This window comes from Prionailurus bengalensis, chromosome B4 (genome assembly GCF_016509475.1).
Source record: "Prionailurus bengalensis isolate Pbe53 chromosome B4, Fcat_Pben_1.1_paternal_pri, whole genome shotgun sequence".
Taxonomy (NCBI): Eukaryota; Metazoa; Chordata; class Mammalia; order Carnivora; family Felidae; genus Prionailurus; species Prionailurus bengalensis.
This window is the reverse complement of record NC_057358.1, coordinates 48,710,145-48,732,473: the sequence shown is the minus strand read 5'-3', so window position 1 is coordinate 48,732,473 and position 22,329 is coordinate 48,710,145. Positions and strand designations below refer to the sequence as shown.

Below are 22,329 nucleotides of genomic sequence, written 5' to 3'. Positions count from 1 at the left end.
TCCTTTGTATTTTTTCTACTGCTTAATTAATTTACAATGAGCACGATTAGCATCTACACACACATACATACGTACAATTCCAGTATTCGGTGTGTTTTGAGGTTATACTGACAATTCATTTACGAGTTTTAGCTCAAGCCCAGGCCAGGCTAAGGGACTTAAATATGAGAAGACCTCTCCGCAGGGGAATTTCTGCCCAGCAAACAAATATGGTGAAGCTGTACATGTGACATGTCCCCTCTGTCTTTAGCCATCCATAAAGCAGGCAGCATGGTGGGGAGTGGTTCCTTTCTGCTGTTTTTGAGACAAAGGAAACACTCCCAGTCAATACAGGATCCCTACAGAAGATACAGCACAATGGGGTCACGCTCCAGTATACCTACTTCATCTCTCTTGGTATATATATTACATTAAGAACTGAAAATATGGATACAGATGCTTCCCTAGTTGATAGAGGTGTGCTGGCCTAAGTGGGAAAATGGAGGGAAACAGGTTCCGTAAACAAGATCCCAAGGAACTGCTTCAAAAAAGGTCTGGCTTGGGGTCTTTTCCATAACTCCAATCAGGTAAGATTGGCAAAGTGGAAATGTCCACTTAAGTCTGTATAAATAGGAGATATCATATATATATAGAATATTCAGGAATACAGGATTTGAGAGGGGAAGAAGGTAACATGTTGGACCTGAACACAAATGCCATGAAATCCCACGTAATTGGTTTTCTGTAACATTCCATATAATCTACCTGGACAATTCTTTGCCCATTCCAGACTTCCTGTATGCTGAGATAATGAAATCTCTTTCCCAGGCCTCTTTCCTAAATTTCACACCCATATATATTCAACTTCTTACTGCCTATACTGTTCCAAATTCAGTATGTAAGAGAAAAATCAAGCATATCTGGTCACAACTTGTTCTTTCTTCTCATTCATTCAACAACTTGTCTTTTGAATATTCACGATGTGCCAGGCACAGTGGTAGAGGCTGGAAATGAACACATACGTACACTATATCCCACCATCCAGGAAGGTCAGGTTTGATGGAGAAGACTGAGAAATGCAAATGAGTACAATGCAAATATGATGACAGATAAGGCTACAAGGCTCATCCTATCCAGGTGTGTGTTGTGAGGAGGAAATAGATTGGTGGTCAGGAAAGTCACAGAGGATACAACACGTGAGCCTCCTCAAAGAAAAAGCAGGAGAGCACCTGAGCAGCTTGGCAATTCCTCCCTCCGCCACGGATCTAGCTTCTTCGTTCAGTCTGGCCCCTGACTCTCTGTGCAGTGGGTTTCCAGGTCAGCAGTGGCCCCAGAAACTGCCTCCATGGTTACACCTCTTCCATTAAGGCCACACTGAAGATTGTTCACTTAGTGGTAGGTCCCTGTCTGCTCTATATTGCAGTGGTTTTCTGGAGGCCACCTGGTCTCTTAGTAAGAACACCCAGAACTTGAAGGAAAGAAATACTAGCCGAGGTGTTTCCTGCTCCTTTGATCAGAAGATTCATAGCCTTTGGGCAATCATTTAACCTCTCTGAAACCCACCTACTCATCTGTGAAAGGCTAACAATTATAATACTAGTGCTTACCTCAAGGGAGGGTATAAATATCAAATGAGACGAGAGAAAAGCTGGCCTAGCACAGCACCAATATTAATCATCTTTGTTAGGTTTTGAGGAAGATGAAGTATGACTTCTATTCAGCCCCTGTAAATGCTGATCCTGTAAGGAGAATGTAAAGCTTTTGGCACTTTGTCAAATATATAACTATAAATTTCAATTGGATTCGGTATTTATATCGCTCCTAGCATCTCTTAGCTTCCAATCCGGCCTGGTTTTCATTCCAGCCATTTATTAGCCTTGGACAAGTTATTTATCCTCTTTCAATTTCCTGTTGGGTAACATGGGGATAATTAAACATACCTCAGAGGGATGTTGTGAGCACCATTTCAAGTAAGGAATGGAAAACACCACGGAGCGATGCTTTCACACGCAAAGTTGTAACCTACAGGAGACGTCCTTCTTCGAGAACCTAGAGGCCGGGAAGGACCCCGGGAAAGGGAAGCCAGCCTGGGATGCAGCACGCAGAAGGCGGATGTGTCTCCTCTGGACTGGGAGGCGGCGTCGCGGGAGGTACCGGCCCAGGGCCCCAGTAGGGGGCGCCGACGCGCCGCACTGCAGCATCCTGGCGGCAGAGCGGCGGCCCCGGCCGGTCTGAGCTCGCGTCCTGCCGCAGTCCCTCGGCCGCTAGTCTGGGCGAGCGCGAGCGCAGAGACCCCCACCGGCCCGTCAGCACTTGCAGTCGCCGCCGCCGCCGCGGCTCCCACTGGCGATCGCAGCCGCGGAAACGCGAGCCTCAGGCTGGGCTGCGCAGCGTGGGAGGGCTTCGCGGGGACCGATTCCGAACTTGCAGGGGACCGCGGCTCTCCCGGGCCTGGAGAGTGTGAACAGGTGAGTGTCACGCACGTGCCCAGGTGGCTCTTACGGAACGACTTCCCGCACACCCCTGGGACTCCCGCCCCCGCCCCCCAAGGACGCGTGGCCTCTGGATCCGTCGTCCTGGTCGCCGGGTCCTCCCGGGGCGGCTTTGGGGTTCGCTGAGAGGGCAGATGTGAGCGCCGGCGCCCAGAGCTTGACAGCGCCCTCCGGGCTGAGACTGAGAATGAATGCCCTTTTCATTTAGGCTGCATTTGCTCTCCAGGTTGAGAGCAAGTGACCTGCAGTCCCCATGGGCTTGTTGATCGTTCTCGGATACCTGTTGCTCTGGAGCAAAGCTATACCCGAGGTTGGGGGGGGGGGGTGGGTCTTGCACAATTATCCTCGTCGCTGTGGGTGCTGCGTTGCAAGATGAGGGAGAATTCCTGGTAGTGGGAGAAGGAAAACTTGATTTCAGAGCTAAAGAAGAGGATCTCATTCCTAAGACCAGAGTCCTCTTGCCTAAACAGCTGTGCTTTATTTTGATGATACATACAGAAGTTAGAAAAACTATTACCTTATAAAGATGCTTGGTTCCCCCTACCCCACCCCATCCCCAAAGAGGAAGTAGAAGGCAAGGACCTTGACAATAATAGTCTTGGGAATGATTTATTATTAATGAAACCTTTCTTGAAATAAATAAAACCAGGTTATTGGTGACCTAAATGTCACAGGTTTGACAGACTGGAAGCTCCTGGAAGGTGGCCACTTTTGTTTGTATGTGCTTAGCATAATTGTGGAATGATCAACAAATGTATTAATAATAGCATAGGATTTGGAGGCTAGCTTCTTTTACTTCTTTCTAAGCCTTCTTTTAGTTCCTTTATGTTTAGGGGGAAATCACTCTACCTTTAGTCTCCTAAATATCTAGGTGTCATTTTAGCTTTAGGAGTGATAGAAACTCAGAAGTTCTTTTGTCCTAGTAAAGCACTGTCCACATAAAAAGGAAATGGCAACTTCTAGACCCTGCCAGTATATTTCTATACAACAACATTAAGACAAACGTTTTTAGGTCCATGTCATGGAAGGTCTGGAATTATAAATTATTTTGAACATCAGAAGTTGGCAAAAGATCACTTAATACACCAATTTACACATTTGTCTTTGTTTTATATTTTTGTCAAATGTAACTTTTCACATGTTTATGTGAAAACCAAAATGTTGAAACGTACATGTCAGTTTGCATCTTCTTTAAGTGATCTTCCTAAATAATAGGTTGATAGTCAGCAGCTGTATCCTTATAAGTGAAAAAAATTAACCTACACAATTTTTTTCTTGTGTGCAATTCCTATATCTCTGAGGTCATTTGGGAGTTAATGAAGTATTTGGCTTATATATTTTTTAGAAATCACATTTGATGACTACTTTCATGATGTATAAATAAGATAGATAATTACTTAGAATTTATGTGCATGGAAATGAGCAGTTTTGCATGAAATAACAAATCATTGTTTATACAGACCCTTGCTTGGTCTGTGTTTCAAAGAAATGCTTGCCATTCTTATGTAGAATTTATACAGTTATATATCTGCAGATATTATGCTTTTGTGATGCTTCTGTGATGAAGCACTGAACTTTAAACATAAGGCTTTTCCTTAATGAATGCGTATAAAATGACAAATAAGGAAATTCTTTTATCTTTAGCCAAAAGTATGGGCTTAGACACATTGCAGATGTTAAAGCTTCTGGTTTTTTTGTGCTGTTATTAATGATTACAGAGAAATTTTGTTTGTTATTGGGGATGAAGTAAACAATAGCTAATGTTAATGTTGACCTTTTTATCCCTCAGAGGAAGCTCTGGTCCTTTGGAAATCAGCAAATACAAACTTTGTTGGGTGCAAGGCTAGGATGCATGATGAAGAAGGCAATTACACTCTCATGCCATCGTAGAAATACTTTTCCAGAAGGAGTTTCACTTCTTTCTTTCTCTTGAGAAGCTCTTTTGAAAAGTTGTAGATGACAAAATGCTGCCAGGAGCAGTTTACACGTTTAGATAACCGATTTGTGTTGCAAAAATATCTTTGCAGACTGACAGAGTGGATGAAATGAATGAATCACTAACGTGATTAAGTTTAACAAGGATGAAAGTTAAGTCATGTTTAAGTTTAAGACACTGATTGCAGGAGTTCCGAATGAAGGAGTCTGCAGTTCTTGTGAAAGATGTGAATCTTGCTGACAGTGGCTGTACAACCACAGTGCCGGATACAGAATTGGGAGAATCTCAGTGAACTTTTGCGAGGTCAGCTTGTCAAGTCATGTCGCAAGTAGTGGATGGATGGAAGGCCATGTTTTTAGTGATGAAATGGCAAGTGCCAGCAAAGTGCATGTGGCGAAGAGAGAAGGCAAGAGTCAAAGAAAAAAACAAACAAGACCATGCATCTTATGAAGAACAAGGGAAGATGCCAGGTCTCATTTTCCTAGAAAGTAGTCGCCTAGGATGGGGCAGAGGGTCCTAATAGTTGCTGGGCTGCTTGAAAGGTTCTGAGTAAATGTAAACAAAAAGTTGACTTTCTGTCCGTTGACCATCTCTGACCCCAGGTATTTGAAAGTGTTCAGTCGGACACAAGATGGTTGTCTGATCTCAAGGAACGATTCCTGACATGGCTAGAGGATTCCTTTGGTTGACCCCAAGGCTCTTTCCAACTTTACATTTCCATGGTACTAAGAACCTAGGTGTCATTCCGAAAGCACCCATCTATATAAAATGTACTTACATTGTATATAATATCATTTCCTAAGGGTTAGGATGGTACCATAAACTAATTTACTTAAGATTGTCTTAGAAAAGGAATCAGAAGTTGAGGAATGGTATTTCTCTTTTGTGTGCCAATGGTATTGTGCCCAGAAATATATAAAAAAATTAACTAGATATTATGTATCAATTCTTGGAACATGTGTATCTGTCACATGACTCAATCATGTGATCTCGTGTGAACTGAGCTAAAATTTAACCTTGAAGTGCAAATTCAATAATTACAACAGGATTGACTAATATGAATGTATATTATTCAGCCCTAAGGAAAATAAAAGAGTTCCAAATGTGATTCCCCCGTTATGTGTATTGCGTTTTGGGTATTTATAGACACATGGTAAATACACGTATTCACACACATCAAGTATTTGTTATCAGTTATTGACCAAAAAACAATGCCTTCATTAAAAATGTCTCAGGTTATGCTATTGTGTCTGAAAATGTATATGTTTTAGAACCAAAGAGATCTAAATTCAGGTCTTGAATCTATCGTTTATTAGTTGACTAGTTTGCAGTCAGTTGCTATAGCCCTCTCACAGGATTGCGATGGAGATCACAATGGAAAATGCTGATAAAGTGAACGGTAGCTGGCATGTAGGAAATGCTTAATAAACACTAAGCCTTCTCTGCAGTCGCTTATGAATTCCCAAATCTCTTTTTTTCAAGGATTGCAGATTTACAATGATATGGTGAATCCAAAGGCGGGAACCGAAAAGATTTTCTCAGCTCTTTAGTTGGAACGACAGTGAATTATCTACCAACACCCAGCATGGCTAAAAGTGCAGAGGTCAAACTGGCAATATTTGGGAGAGCAGGTGTGGGCAAGTCAGGTAAGTTTTTTGATGTGGTTGTTGAAGTGTCCATGCGCTCGCACGAACGCGTGTGTCTGTGATACTGCCTCCTGAGATTGGACAGGAGGGTGGTCGGCATTTCTCATAGTCTCATGTGTTGCTCTTTTAGGTGAAGTCTCTTTCTCTTTATCTAGAACTTTCATTTTACGGAACAAGTTTTATGTACTTTTTTGCTTATTTATGATGAAGTAGCTCGGCTGATAATACACGAGGCAAGGGAGGTATCATAGGTCGTGGTATTCCGAGGAAAGGTATAAAACAAACCTCCAAAGAAATCAGATTGTGGAAATGAAAAAATACGTATTTTCTCTTCTTTCTCTGTACAAGATCTGGAGGGGCCACTTTTATATCTCATTCATCTTGATATTTGCAGCAACCACCCCAATGTCAAGCATGTGTTGGATGCTAAACACATGCTTGTTGAATGAATATATCTTTTCAAGAAACAGAACTGCATTACTACCCGACACTTTTAAAATGGGGAAGAAAATTTAGAATGCATGACCTCAAGCAAGACAGCTATCGCCACCAGTGCCTCTGGAGTGAATTTAAATGATCGTATTGTGGCTTACACTAGTAATTCAGAGACTTTTTTTTTTAATTCCTTACATGAGAAAAGACTGACAGACCTTTAAGATTCAGGGTGAAATGGTGGATGTGAAAATGCATCTAATCCACTTTGAAAATGTATCTCAGATTTCATAATTAAAGAACAATGCGAAAGTAGATGTTGCTAAAATGTAAAGGCAACATGACTTTTCAGATCATGCTGTCTTGATCTCTTACTGGAGGAAAGAACCATAATTGACTTTGCACACGGAGCTCTTGGTTTTCAGGAAATGACTCCAACAGATATCTAGTAGGAGCGTATTTGTAGAGGGAGAGCCATTTGGGTTGTCCAATACAATAGGTAATCCACATAATCTTAAATAAACAAACATAAATAGCTTTTAATTCTGTGACCAGTTTCCCTTTCCTAACTGGCTCTCTGGTTTAATTTCAGCAGTAAATCTTCCCTATTCTAAGTCTTTCTCTCTCTTTCTTTTTCTTTTAATTTTTTAAGAGTGCTCTTTTCTGCCATCACCCTTTCTTCTTGCTGCTGACTTTTGCCTCTGGCAGAAACCAAGCAAAGAAAATAGATAGTTGGCAAGGCTTAAAAACTGCCAGCCTTCACAAGATTGAAGATAGTTGAACTCCTCCCCATTAATCTCCTCAGTGTTTTCCGGTGGCGTGAGAACCTAATTTCCGTAGCTGGTAGAAAGCTCTGGAGAATGAGGAAGCTGTTCCAGTGAGTGGAGGATGAAGGGAAGGGAGTCTGTGGGAAGGCGAGAGCTGCCAACAATAGCTTGCCTAAGTCCTTCGTGAGTGAAGGGTCTAGGCCTGGGGCTGCCTATTTATTACTCATTCATTCAAAACTTACTAGAGGCAGTAAAAGAAGGAAAGTTTTAGAACTCCTTTTATTTATCAAAATAAACTCCACATGGTTGGAAAAGTTAAGCAAAAAATTAAAATTTGGTTGAGAAACTAGCTTGCTGTATGTGTAGCCATCCCCTTCTCATCTATACTGTCTGAGGGCAAGCACTGGACATCTTTCTTTCTTCTTTCTTTCACCTCTCATTCATTGCTTAAAACGTGGCAATCTTCCACTGCAATCATGCTTCCGAAACTGCTTTTGCTAAGGTCACCACTAATCAATAGCCACCAAATCTAATGAACATTTCCCGGTTCCGGTCTTCTTAGAACTCTTCCTGCCGTTCAACACAACCACGTAGTCTTTCCTAAAACTCCTTCTGTCTCAGGCTGTCGTGACCTCACACTTCTTGGGTTTCGCTCTACCTCTTCATTGTCCCTAACCAACTGCCTTCCTAGGCTGCTCTTCATCAGCCCGCCTCTCAGAAACCTCAAGGTCCTGCATCCCCACCTCTTATCTTCTTGCTCCATACATTCTCCCTAGAGGCAATTCCTCACCCGCATAGTTGAAGATAACACCTGCACACACAATCCAAATTCTGCTGACCTTGGTTTTATTTTATGTCAAGTGCAGAAGCTGGACTTGTTCACTAAGTTCCTTTCTAACTCTAAAGTCCTGTGATTCTTAATGCATGTTCTTTGTACTGGTTTCTCCATCCACCTTGTATACATTCTGCCATTTGTATTTATTTTCATGTAGGTGAAAATGAAAGTGATAGACTTACATGCCTTAAACAATTGCCCTTTTGTCTGTCATCTATACACAGTGTTTCCCTATTTCAACATTTAGACTGTTTTTCCTGAGACCTGGTAACCACACGTCACATTTAAAAGGTGGTACTAATTTGACTTGTGCATGGGAGACAGTACTGAGACCTTTTCTCACAGTTCAGTGAAAACAGTTACAGAGTGCTTTGTATCCATCAACTCTGGAGTCTGACTGTAGCAATGTTAAACTCACGTTTATTTTAATTTTTTGTTAATGCGAATGTCTGATGTCTCTGCCTAGTTGTTGTACCACATGGTCACTTTTCTATCCTATAGTCTGTATCATTCTTATAAGTTGTTTTTTAAGTCTGTAAGACGTTATGCCTGCTAGAATGTCACAGCAGCTTCTCATTTTCTCAGATGCCTCCCCACAAATGGTCATGATCTTCCCATGGGCTCAATGATCTGTTTCTCTCCAGACACCCAGCAGGGGAAGGATTCTTAGGGGAGCCAGCTTGCGATCTTGGAAGGGTAGAAATAGAGCATCTCTGATTTGACTTGGGTCTGTGTTCATCGCATCAGAGGCTTCAAGTCTTACCTGTACCATCTACTTCTCCCCATACTCACTACCAAGTTAGAATTTGGGATAAGCAAGACATGTTGTCTACTTGCTAATCGACAAGTCAGGTTTGACTTCCAATTCTATACTTTATCATCGGGGTGAACATGGCAACTTTGGCAAGTTAAGTCCCTCAACTATAAAAAGGATATAATAGTGCCAATCTCAAAGAGTCATTGTTAGGATTGAATGAGTCATTACATGCAAATCTTTTAGAACAGCACCTGGCACATAGTAAGTGCTCCAGTATTAGCTTATAATATTATAGCTTTTTGAGGCATACTGATTTTAATTTGTTAAGTTTTCTAGAGAAAACATACTGTCGGAGATGCATTTACATTCAAGTGGGTATTTTGGTTTTCAGTAAAAGTCGGAAAGCGTATAAGACAGGAACACTATATTGCTACTCTGCACACCCTACACACACACACACACACACACACACACAACTTCTCTGTCTCTTTCTCTTTTTTTAATGTTTATTTATTCTTGAAAGAGAGGGAGAAAGCGTGCAAGTGGGGGAGGGGCAGAGAGAGACAGAGGATCCAGAAGTGACTCTGTCACTAACAACGGCAAGCGTGATGTGGGGCTGGACTCAGGAGCCATGAGATCATGACTGGAGCTGAAGTTGGATGCTTAACCCACTGAGCCACCTGGATGCCGGTGTCTCTTTCTCTTGAATTCAAAGTCTGGCTAATGTCAGTTACAGTTTGACTACTGGTGATCATAACTCTACTTCTTGTGTCTTATATCTTGGAAGAACAGCCAAAAATATGTTTGTGTCATCAATAAATTTACACCTTAAATTTGAAAGTACTTCTGGTATGTGGTAGGCAGCTTCCTAAGCCCAGGTAATGGATAGGCCCTCTGTGTTTAAAACAGAATTTGACCTTAACCAGAACTTTTTGGTTGACAGGTTGACCATAGAAGTATTAGCACAGGCAAAATCTAGTAATTTGTTAATTACTAAGGAGAACTGATAAAACGTGAGGAGTGTGTGTGTGTGTGTGTGTGTGTGTACTTTTACATACAGAGTATATACATGGTCTTGTATTGGGAGGATTCTTTTCTCTTCCGTCTGATTTTACCTCGCAGTTCTGAGAGCTTGCTTGCTGGTTCAGCATGGTGAGCACTGTGGGGGATGATGCAGATGGCAGAGGGTCCTTTTCCCAGCCCATTGTATCTTCTCTTACCCCAGCAGGGTAGACATGCCCCTTCACTGGCTGAGGGTAGAGCTCTAATAACATGGCATGTGGGACGTAGATTTCTTCACTTGTGTGTGTCAGCCTATAATTTGATAGGCTCCGAGTGATCAAAGCAGTAATGCCTGCCATAAAACCTAGAATGCACACCATATTTACTTAAATGCTTCCTGGATTCATATTATTCAAATTCATAGTAAAGTGTGGGAGGAGCTGAGAGAAAAACAACAAAAATTTTAAATTTAGTTTCACAGTTGACATTCTCATTTTAGAATTGAAATATTGTGTGCCGTAGCTAAATATATTTCCTGAAAGGGCTAGCCTCAAATTGAGTAATGCTATCCTCTAATTCAAAAGCCACTTGGGGCACTCATCCGTGAAGGCTTAAGTTCGGAGATTCAGATTGCTGGGCTATAAATTGAGTGCTAAACACAAACGAGCTTGTGATATATTTTTCCTTGGCACAAAGAGAAGTGATCTATTTTTCCCTCTTTTTCCTTGTTTCCTTGTTCTTGTTTGCTCCTCTTTGTCTCTCAATTAAAAAAAAATTTTTTGAAAAACTTTTTTCATTTTATTTTTCAGTGGGGCAAGGACAATTCTGATTTTAAATATGACTCTTCCAGAAAGTACCAAATACCGCTTTAACATAATATGTATGCTTTACGGCTGGGGTATGTTCATGAGATTTCACATACGTTAAATGAAAACAGCAATATCAATAGCATCCTGGCTAGGTCAGTTTCCTTATGCTATAGAACCTACCTTTTGCTTTTTAGAACCTTTTCTCTGTATGTAGCTATAATGCCGGTTCGTTCCCTTCATTCAGACTTAATGGTGTAGTATGATGCTTTTTGAACGTTGTGTTCAAAGTACTATTAAAAGAAGAAAGAGTGCCTGGGTGGCTGTCAGTTAAGCATCTGACTTGGGCTCAGGTCATTATCTTACAGTTCGTGGGTTCAAGCCTCGTATCAGGCTCTGTGCTGACAGCTCAGAGCCTGGAGCCTGCTTTGGATTTTGTGTCTCCCTCTCTCTCTGCCCTTCCCCTGCTCGTGCTCTCTCTCCATCTCTCAAAAATGAATAAACATTAAAAAAATAAATAAATAAATAAAAGAGGAAGAGAAAGATCTGGGCGATTTGGAGTATGTAAGCATCTCATGACAATCATGTAATTATTTTGCGTGCTTTATAAATTACACAAAATATATGCAAAATTCAATGTTGCTCCATAATATATCCATGTTTGTTTGAGTATAAAAATGATACCCCCCACCAAACAGTGACCAAAGTGGACTCCCTGGGAGGATAGAGCAAGTTGACCTGTGGCTTCAATAACACCTAAGCTCCAGGTCCAATATGAAAACCACAAGTCTAGGAAATGACCTCGGCTGTGCACGTCACATGAAAGTGAGCGACCACTGAGAATGGTCCTGTCCCACACTTTTTACTTATTTAAGTTCTCAACCAGCTCTTCAAGTTCTTGGTCACTCTTGTTTTAAAATTGTATAATCTTGATGGTAAATTTTCTTTAAAAATTTGTCTGAACAAGAAGAGGGACAGATTATGTTTCGGGTTGGTGCAAACACAAGTGTATGTACATGAACACTAGACACAAGGGTATATATGTGTGTGTGTGCATGTGCATACCAAAAAGCCTTTCCTAGGTGGTTCTTGAATTTGAAAGATTGCCAGAAATGAGGTCCATTGGTTCCTTGTTTAGTTGGTGGTTAGAGAAATAATTGTTTTTTATTTTATCTCATGATTTTTTTTTTAATTTTTTTTTTCAACATTTATTTATTTTTGGGACAGAGAGAGAGACAGAGCATGAACGGGGGAGGGGCAGAGAGAGAGGGAGACACAGAATCGGAAACAGGCTCCAGGCTCTGAGCCATCAGCCCAGAGCCCGATGCGGGGCTCGAACTCACGGACCGCAAGATCGTGACCTGGCTGAAGTCGGACGCTTAACCGACTGCGCCACCCAGGCGCCCCTATCTCATGATTTTTTTTAACATGAAATTTATTGTCAAATTGGTTTCCATGCAACGCCCAGTGCTCATCCCAGCAGGTGCCCTCCTCAATGCCCATCACCCACCCTCCCCTCCTTCCCACCCCTGAAATAAGTGTTTCTTAAAGGACCGGGCCCACGGGAGGAAGTTGGCATTGAGACAAGTTTGGATGAGGCTAGAAAACTAGCTGTTTTCCTGCCATGAATGTAATCATATGGCTTTCAAGCATTTATACTACCTTTACTTGCAAAGAGAGAAAAGCAAGAAGAGACAATCAGCCTAGATGAGTTGATTTTCATTTGTTTCTTCCACCCCAAGAGGAACAAAAGGGTATTTTCAAATCCCAGGTGCACACCTGTTGGATATGTGTAAAAGTCATACCTCTGTGCAAGCTGTAAGTCACGATGACCTTTATTGTACACCCAGAAAAAAAAGCAAGGATGAGGAGTGGTGAGGGCTTAGAAAAAGAAAAGAAAAGAAAACATGAAAAGGAAAGAAAAAAATTAAAAGCAAAATCGGTTGTTAACGGGTGGGTGGTTAAACATGTTGTAGGTTGGCAATGACCAATTCTTAGACTTTTCCTAAGGAAAATATAATTAGGCAAGAAACAATACTGGCAAAACAAAACAAAATAAAAAAATCAAGACCTGGTTTTCAAAGCTAAAAGGACATATCTCTGTCCTTTCTTTTTTCTATTGGAATATATTATTAAAATTTGGGTATCCTTTATTTTTAACTGACAGGTAATTTATTCATCAAAATAGTTTCCTGTAGTTAATTGTCAGTTGTTGTTTGGTTCCATTTTTGTTTTCTTGGCAACTGACAAGGACTAACTTTAAGGAAAGGGAGTGAAGAAAATTGTAAATCATCCATGTAATTCCCCTTTTTATTCCTGGTATTTCTCCAACTTATGGGTTTAGGGAAATCAGCCAAATTTTCAAAGTGGTACTGTCCTTGAAGCCAAAATTCCAGTGCAAACGCATCTCTGTTGCTACAGCTGCCTTTGAAAATTGATGTGGTTTCAGAAAAACAGCCATAATTTCTTCCATCCCATTAAAAATGAAAGCAGTTACATTATAGAGACAGAGCAGTCTGAAAAGGTAATTTCAGCATGGAGTAAGCAAATATATAAAGCTCCTGTATATACATATGAGAGAGAGGTTGTTACATAGATCACCCAACTTCTTGGTGCACAGCCAAGTCTAGAGTCCCTAGTTTATGACTCTTGCAAGTTTGCAAATAAATGTGTTCATTTGGTATCACACCATTCTTTTCCACATTCTTTGGAACACCTTGTGTTAGGAAATGAGATGATCGTTAGGATTTTATAAAATGAACCTTGTTAAAACCTGGTGAATTTTGTGTTTATAAGAAACTTTCAGTTATCAATAAATAACCAGTGCATAGCAAAGCCTTCTGGGACTCCTGGGTGTGTTACCAATCAGTATGGCCACCTGTAAGATTCTTAACAATCATATATGTAAGAAAGTTCCTCTGTAATATAGTATTTCATTTCTTATAGCATTGGATCAAGTGTAAGAAAACTGATGAGTCATCCTCTGCTAAAGAATAAATTTCTCATTGTTATCAAAAGAATATTTTACACTATGTCCTGTCAATATGATCTAATTATTTTTATTTTTAAAAAATTTTTTTTTAACATTTATTTATTTTTGAGACAGAGAGAGACAGAGCATGAACAGGGGAGGGGAGGGGCAGAGAGAGAGGGAGACACAGAATCTGAAATCGGCACCAGGCTCTGAGCTGTCAGCACAGAGCCCGACGCGGGGCTCGAACTCACGGACCGTGATATCATGACCTGAGCCGAAGTCGGACGCTTAACGGACTGAGCCACCCAGGCGCCCCTGATCTAATTATATTTAAAAAGGCACTCAACTCTACTGACTGAAAGGATTGGGTTTAAACTTCAGCTTCATCCTGCTCATGTCTTTTATTATTCATCTGTCAAATGAAGTATACATTTGCTTGCTTATTGATTGATTGATATAACAAGGCAGGTAGGATAGGCTTTGAAGGTACTTTGAAAAATCACAAGTGTGATCTGAATTTGATCTTAATCCAATGATGCTCTTGTTATCAAAGTCCATGCAGTTCTTCCTCTATGATCCTTAACATTTCTGTCTGGACAAGCAGTGTGGTGAATTCTCTAACTGTCCATTGCTGGAGGCCACACGAACATGCTCCATTCAGCAGTTGACTGTTAATGTTTCTCCACCAACTACATAACATTACAGACTATTCAGATGTAGCAGTTTCTATGCCTTAAGTAACTTGCCCTTTCAAATATGTGAAATGAGTAAGTACTGAGTTGAGATTTTTTAAAGATCGGTATGTAAGAAGTCAAGATGAGAGGAGAGCTTAAGAAAATAATTCAGACTTATGCCTTATTGGAGAAGGAAGCATGACATGTTATAGAATTTTTTTGATGATCGAATCTTGTCCTTATTAAAGGATAAAAGTTTAAATATTTTGGTAGAAAGGTTTCTCAAATAATATATAAATATATGTATCTCCATATTTCCTTTTAATCTTAAAGTATATTTTTACTCATTCATTCAGTCATTCATCCAACAAACATCTGTTGAATCAACTTTGTGTTCTAGAGTATTTGTACATGGTATAGGATACATCTACATTCCCAAAAGGGAGAACAGTAGATATATCTGCTCATCATTATATCCCTAGACCCTCACACAGTATTTGACACAGACTGGATCCTCAACAAAATGAACAAATTGAGTTAGACTACGTGTTCTATACATGGTTTATAATTTTACTGAAAGGCATATATTTTAATGGTCTCCTTGTTATAACCAAAGTAGTTTCTTCACCTGCACTTGAAAATCTCCAGTGATAGGAACTCAGTATGATTGGACGTAGACTATTTTTCCCTTGGACAGCTGTCAGTCAGTGTTCCAGAGAAACAGAACCAATAGGACAAGAGCATACACATACACCCATACACGATGTATGTATGTATGTATGTATGTATGCTGGCAAGACTGAAATCTGTAGAGCAAGCTAGCAGGCTGGAAACTCAGGCAGGAGTTAATGTTGCAGTCTTGTGGCAGAATTTCTTTCACCCTGGAAGCCTTGGTTTTTGCACTAATGGCCTTCCAGTAATTGAATGAGGCCCACCCACATTATTAAACCTAATCTCCTTAAGGTCAACTGACTGTAGATGTTAACCACATCTACGAAATACCTTCACAGTTACTCCTAAGGTAATGTTTGATTAAATAACTGGGCACTGCTCTGGGCCAGCCAAATTGGCACATGAAACTATCACAACAGCTCTTCCTGTTTGTTACTTTACCTTTGGAGCCAAAAGGGGTTCATTAGCTTCTACTTGTTGACTTTAAGCTTACTCTCAGAGTGACAGGAGACATTTTAAATCCCTCTTCCATCTGACAGCCCTTAACACATTTGCAGATAACTAGCGTGCCTGGACCCATGCTGGCTTTTCTCTTCCACAGTCTGGTTACTCTTAGTTACTTCATTTGCCCTACAGAGTGTGGTTTCTAATCCCAGCACCATACCGGCGGCGGTTCCACTTGATCTGTGCACTCCAGAAAGCGTGGGGGCTGGAAGCGAATGCAGACGTGTCAGATGTGGGACCTCCAGGCCAGATCAGAGCAGGACTGTGAATCTGTGACTGCCTAGCCTGCTTTTGCTAAGACATCCTAGGTCATTTGTTGCTTTCCGCGTTACAGTGGATGTAGTGTTGGCTCATGGGGACATTACTGCAAATGAAGTTGTCTTTTTAAAAAATATGTGCTGTTGCTGAGTGAAATCTTCCCAAACCTATAGTTTGCGTATGGTTAACCCAGGTGTAGAAGTTTATTTTCATCCTCTTAAATATGGTTTTGTTAGATTTAATCTATTCTGGCCTGTCGGGAGAATTTGTGTCTAGTATATGTATCATTCTTCTCTATTTTCTGTCATCTAGAAATATGTTGGTCTTGGAACATTATGGGCCCTTGATGCTCTGCTTGAATCATAGAATTTTCCACTTTGGTATTATTTAGCTCATTGAAATGATTGAGAATCCCAGGGAGTTCTTTGGATAATTTACAGCCAGTAAAGAAAAACAAAGATATGGGGACATTACCAGCATATCACATTATTTCCAGGTTCATTAAATAAATTCTGTTAAGATTTGCCTTAAAAAGGGTGATCTGGGAGGAAGTCTTACAGTGATGATCCCTCGTTTAGTATTTTGTTTAGCATTTCTTGTTTCTGTCTCACATTCTTATCTTAAGATTCAAGGTACATAGCTCTATAAAGTGCATACCAGTGATCAATTTTTATTGGTCCAGATATCTATTCGATACAGAAAGTTGTTTTTCAGAGACTCATCCAGGATCTGTATGTACATTTCTGTACTGAAGTGGCTGAATTTATGTGCTTCGGGACTGCTGCTGCAAATCACAACTGAGTTTGGGAAGAGATTTTCTTCACTGGATTATACCAGTAGATATCAAACTTTAGCCTACCCCAGAATCACAGGGAGAGCTTGTTAACACACGTTTCAGGACCCCATCCTCACAGGTTCTGGTTCGGTAGGTCTGTAGTAGAGCCAGAGAATTTGTATTTCTCATTTCTAACACGTTCCCAGATGATGCTAATGATGCTGGTCTGGTGACCACATTTTGGGAACCATTGTATTAAGTTTTCTAAGTACTTAATTTCCATTTGAAATAGGTGCTTTCAGATTTGCAAATGCACATAGCTCTTCTCCAACAGCTTGTAGGAAACACTGAGTGTCAGGCACTGTGATGAGTACTGGTGATACAATGGTAAATAAGACAGATGGCCTGTCTGCCCTCACGAGGCTAACATCTATATTGGAGTGGATTAAGTGAGCCAAAAATACTCTATGGTGCAGAGCAAATGTGAGGTTTTTCTGAGGTTCCTTACAATTCAAATTTTTCACTCCCATGGTCTGGTAACTTTTGTTAAAAAAAAATATACGTCTTAACAACTGCGACATGCTGGGCTTTGGTTTTAAGATGAGATGTTTGGCAATGGTAGGTGTGGGTTGAGCTAAATAAACTGCAGTGTCAAGTGTCTGAGAATTAAACGTTTAATCTAAGACCATGGTACCAAATTTTCTACTGAGAGAAACTAAGCAGACCACATAGGAATTGAACCCATAACCTTGAACTTTTAAGTAACACCAAGCTCCACTTTATCAAGTTAAGGCTAATATAGAACCAAATTAAAGAAAGAAAGTTGTTCTTTTGGAACAATGATTTGGAAAAATGATTTTAAATTGCTCTTTGGTGTTGTCATATATAAAACTTACGCAGTGGTGTGTAGACAGAACTGTAGTATTGAGAAAAGTTCATAAGTTTCCACTGTCGGGGGTAAAAAGATATCTTTTTCTCAATGATGCATTTCCTGGTTTTAAAAATACATGAAAAAGGTCTCTTTTGTTTTATGTGACTGGGCAGTAATTTAAGAGGCGAGGCCAAAAATTTAAAAAGCAAGAATAAAAAATTGTGAATATTTATTTGTCTGAAAAGTATTTGACTTTTTTGTGCATTAAGAATCCCATAAATTACAACTAAATCTAACAACTGAGCCAGCTTCCTAGTCATTTGGCAACACTTGTTGACTTAGAGGTTTTAAAGGAAGACTCAACCACGCATGGTAGTATGAGTAATGGTTATCTGTTCCAATGTCTGGGACATTTTTCCATTCAAGATATTTTATATCTTGAATTTATATTTCTACAGTGTCCCAAAAGAGGTGAAATCAGGAGCATAGCAACCATGAGTCTGAATATCCTTGAGTCTTCCAATTTAACCCATGATTTTTTATGTCTCCCATTTACCAATTTACAAATGTTTGTGACATTACTGTTATGTTCCCAACTCTTCTACTGTCTCTATTCTCCCATCAATAATGTCAATATTTGTGGGGGAAGTCCAGAGAACTACATCATTGGCCTTGTCTTCAGGGACGTTGGTGTTTTGTTGGACATGTACGACTTACAATTAGAAATCACCTAGTGATAGTTTATGTTCCAGCAGGATGACTGATTTTTACAAATTTGTATCTTGAAATATTTTTTAAAAAATTGCCAGAGTTACCAAACAGTACAGAGAGTCCTTGTGTACCCATCACCTAGCTTTTCCCAGTGATAACATTTTACATAACCACAATACATTGTCAAAACCAAGAAATTAACATAGACACCATATCAGTTGCGTGGCATGGATACAACTAGGTTATAGATCTTAAAATGATTGATTTTTGACTCAATTCAGGCTCAGGACCCATTTGGAAAGGCAATTGGGAAGGATACCGAAGGAGAGCCTTTGAGAAAGGACAGAGCTCTTCATGAGTTTTCAAAAGGTGAAATCTGATAAATTACTTATTGTCAGAAATGTATACATTGAAATATGTACAATTTAGCAAGTAGGTCATACATAAGATGTTCCAGCAGTTTAGTTTAGGCCATAAGTGCTGTAGGAATTGAGGAGAGTAAGAGAAATCAGTGGGAAATACTTGGGGAGACCTTGAGGGAGGCAGTGACACTAAAATCCTGTCACTTCAGTGGGATTTTTATGGTGAGGAACGGAACAACTTCCCTCTTGTTTCTTATCTTTCAAAATTATGATGTTTTCCTCATACCAATTCACATATGTCATCAATGTTGGAAGTAGAAGCGGAGAAAGGACAACAAAGTGAAAAAAGAGAGATAGGAACTGAATGAAAGCTGGGAAGGGAGAAGAGCTTTCGAAATCTTGCTGATTCCGTCCCAGGAAAGGTCCTTTTAAAGGTGCCTGGAACTAGCTCAGCAGTCCTCATTTCCCTTTAGTGCCAGGAACACAGGCTTGGAGCCCAAAAGATCATTTACTAACTGTATGTATGGTTGGCTTAACTTTGGGGAGCCCCAGTTTCCTCTTCAGTGAAATGCAAATGATAATAACCATCTTATCTGAAAGCTGTTGTGCACCAAAAACAAATGAGATGTAATTGTTATGTCCAGAATTCGTGATCCCCAAAGACCACCAGGGAGCCGAGTCCCATGCAAAAGCAAAAAAGCCTTTATTCGAGCTAGCTCGAGCTCAATCCCCTACCTGCACCGACGTAGCGGTGAGATACCGGGGAGAGAGAGCGAGTTTCAAAAGGACAAAGGTTTTATTGGGGCCTAGGGGCAGTTGGTGAGGTAATGTCTGTGGCCTCAGCAGATTGGCTGGGGAAGGGTCCGAGTCCTGTTGGGGGGGGGGGGGTGGTTACTCAAGGGAAGGAGGTGTGGTCAAGGTGAAGGACACAGAACAAGATGGAGGCGGGCATGGCCCCGCCCTTTCAGTAATAATAGTCAGCAATCCTAGTAACTAGCTAATGCTTCTAGCATTGATTATAGGCCAACCACTGTTACAGGACACAACACACTCGAACCCAAATAATTATCACAGCACCTCGATAAACTTGGCCCAATTATTATCCCTTCTTTACAGACAGGGAGTTTGAGTTCCCAAAGAGGAACTAACTTGCACAGGGTCCTACAGTTAGTGACTGGATTCCGGCAGAGCTAGGATTCAAACCCAGCAGTTGGCCTCCACTGTCTGTCCTTCTATCCACAGTACTCTGAAAATTTTAACAAAACACCAGGCACAAGGCTAGAAATACTCCACAAGTGTTATCTTCCTCTCTCTCCCCTTGTCTTCTCTTCCTCATTACTTAGGAATACTCATTTGGTTTAATCAGTATCTATGAAAAGTACTTTACTTCACTAGATCCATTACTAGAGAAAAATGAGGAACCAGGAGAGAGAAGATGGTGATTAACTAAGAGATCTTATAGCCTTATATTATATTTTTATTCAGTTGAACTTTCAAAATAATATTTCTATCCCAAACTCTGCCTATGATTTCATGCTAAAACCTCTTATTTGGCTTTTGAGGCCCCACAGTATGTGAAGGAGGTGTTAAGGGAGGAAGATGGAAAGTATAAAGAAAGATGGACGAGCCTAACATTGAATATGTGAAAAATGTGAAGTGTGTTAAATATCCTCAGTGGGAAGGGAGGATACATTAATAATTTGACCTGGAAGAGCCCCAGAAGCAAAACTCAGAAGCTATTTAAAAACGTGAAAGTCCTAGCATGTCAAAATTAAGGAAAATATATAGTCAACTCAAAGTTTTTAAATGATGTTATGTGTTAAAAGTACTGGATTGCAGAGATTTTCTTCATTATTTATCACAATAGGAGAGTGGTTTTTTTTTTCTTCTTCACTGAAATACAAGATGTTCTTGTGAACCAAATAGCTGGAAGAATCAGGCTCCTACACAGGGCAAAATGCCAAGAGGCTTCAAACATTTTATGAGGGCAGATCGGGTAGGATTGGATCCCATCAGATAACTCGAGATCCTTTATCTAGATTGTGAATAATTCATGATTAATTATTGCTGAGATGTCTAAGTTAATAAATATTGTTCAAGTCTGTGACACTGCTTATAAATTCAAGGAACCACTATCATCTATTGTTGCCAATTATTTTTGATCCCATAATTAATTATTCAAAACTACATTATGGTGGTGCTATTTTGGATGAATAATTGGCATAAACAGCTGTGATGTCAAAATGGAAATTTTACATATAGTTTTTTCAGGTAATTGTTTCAGATTCAGTAAAAAGGAGGTTTTGTTCAGTACAAATTAAGAAATTCTCAAACCAGCCATCATGAGAAAACATGAGCTATTGTAAATATGTTTTATTTAAGGTATCATGAAGCAAGAGTTTTTAAAATTATCTTTTATTTATGCAATATTGCATTGCCATAGTTAGTAAGTAAACACTTCTATCTTGTTTGATTCGTACAGAATATTCAATATAGACTCCCAAATTCCTTACTCTGTCTGCTCAGTCAAGTTTATTGTAAGTCCTATGCATGTTGTGTAGAGTTCTGATACAATTCACAGTATTAATATGTTTATATATAACATGTGATGGTTTGAATGACCCCAAATTTACTGTGATTTTATGACAGTGACAGGGTTGTGTTTTACTGAGGAACAAATACAAAAATAAAGAAATAAATTTCCAAGAACTATCAAGTTTATTTTAATCTTAGAGTGCTTTTTCTATAAAGATGTATTGATAAAGGTGGAAACAAAACTGAATTTGTCAAACAAACTTGAATTTGTCAAACTGAACTTTAAAGATACTGGACTAGCCATTCAGTTAAATTAGATAATTTTCAAATCTCCACTGTTATTTGATGAATGTGCATATGAGCATGTATGTATATGTGTACGTGTGTGTGTTCGCTAAGAGTATTACTCCAAAAAACTCAAAACCTAAACCCTCTATGAACAGTAGTGTTTTCTAGGTTTGAAACGTATGGAAAATGTTGAGATGCTAATGTGCTTAATATTTAGTTTCTACTTAGTCTCGTGTAGCTTTTCCTCCATATGTGGCAAACGCTAGTCTAGAATATGGCAATATGAGAAAAACATGGACTCTCTCTACTCTAGGAAACAGAGCTGCAGACAGAATAGAAAGATAGAAATGGAACACAGTAGACATATTGGGGCATACAGAAACAAAACCAAACAAAGAACCCACTCATGGTCCTTTCAGTAAAAATTCATCAGAATGCCATCACCAAATGGAAACATTAGATAAAATATATTAACTACACAAACAGTGACAACTCTGTTATTTTAAAACATTTATTTGCATTGGAAAAAGACCCACATATTGCCACCCAGAGCCTCACCCGTAGCTGGTTTGTATGAGGTAGTTAATGAGATTTGGGACTTTGGAACTGGTGAGATTAACATGAGATTTGGGACCATGAAGAGAAACTGTAATGTACTGAGAATATTGAGGACCTTAGGATGGAGTGGATATATTTGCATATGGGACTCCCCTAGGGGGGCTGAGAGAGGAATGCAGTGGCAGAATAATGACCCCCAAAGATGCCCATGCCCTAATCTCAAGAACCTGTGAATATATTACTTTACATGGCAGAGGGGACATTGCAGATATGATTGAGATTATGAACCTTGACATGAGGAGATTGTTCTAGATTGTCCAAGTGAGCCCAGCCGAATCACATGATTCGTAAAAATTGAAGAACCTTTCCAGGCTGAGGTCAGAGGCTGAGGCCGGTGGAGATGTGACTAAGAAGGAATGGTCACAGAGATGTAATGGTGCTGTCTTTGAGAACAGAGAAAGGGGACCATTGGCTAAAAAATGTGGGTCAACTCTG

At 39.9% G+C, this 22,329-nt stretch overlaps 1 protein-coding gene across 1 annotated transcript in view; it reads left to right on the top strand.

Annotated features, from left to right (window-relative positions):
- The first annotated feature begins 2,202 nt into the window (after positions 1-2,202).
- Positions 2,203-22,329, top strand: part of RERG (RAS like estrogen regulated growth inhibitor) — a 112,421-nt gene continuing 92,294 nt past the window's right edge. The window contains exons 1-2 of the mRNA XM_043564847.1: positions 2,203-2,447; positions 5,890-6,053. Of these exons, the coding sequence (XP_043420782.1) occupies positions 5,993-6,053 (61 nt within the window). The 5' untranslated portion in view covers positions 2,203-2,447; positions 5,890-5,992. The remainder of the gene's footprint in view (positions 2,448-5,889; positions 6,054-22,329) is intronic.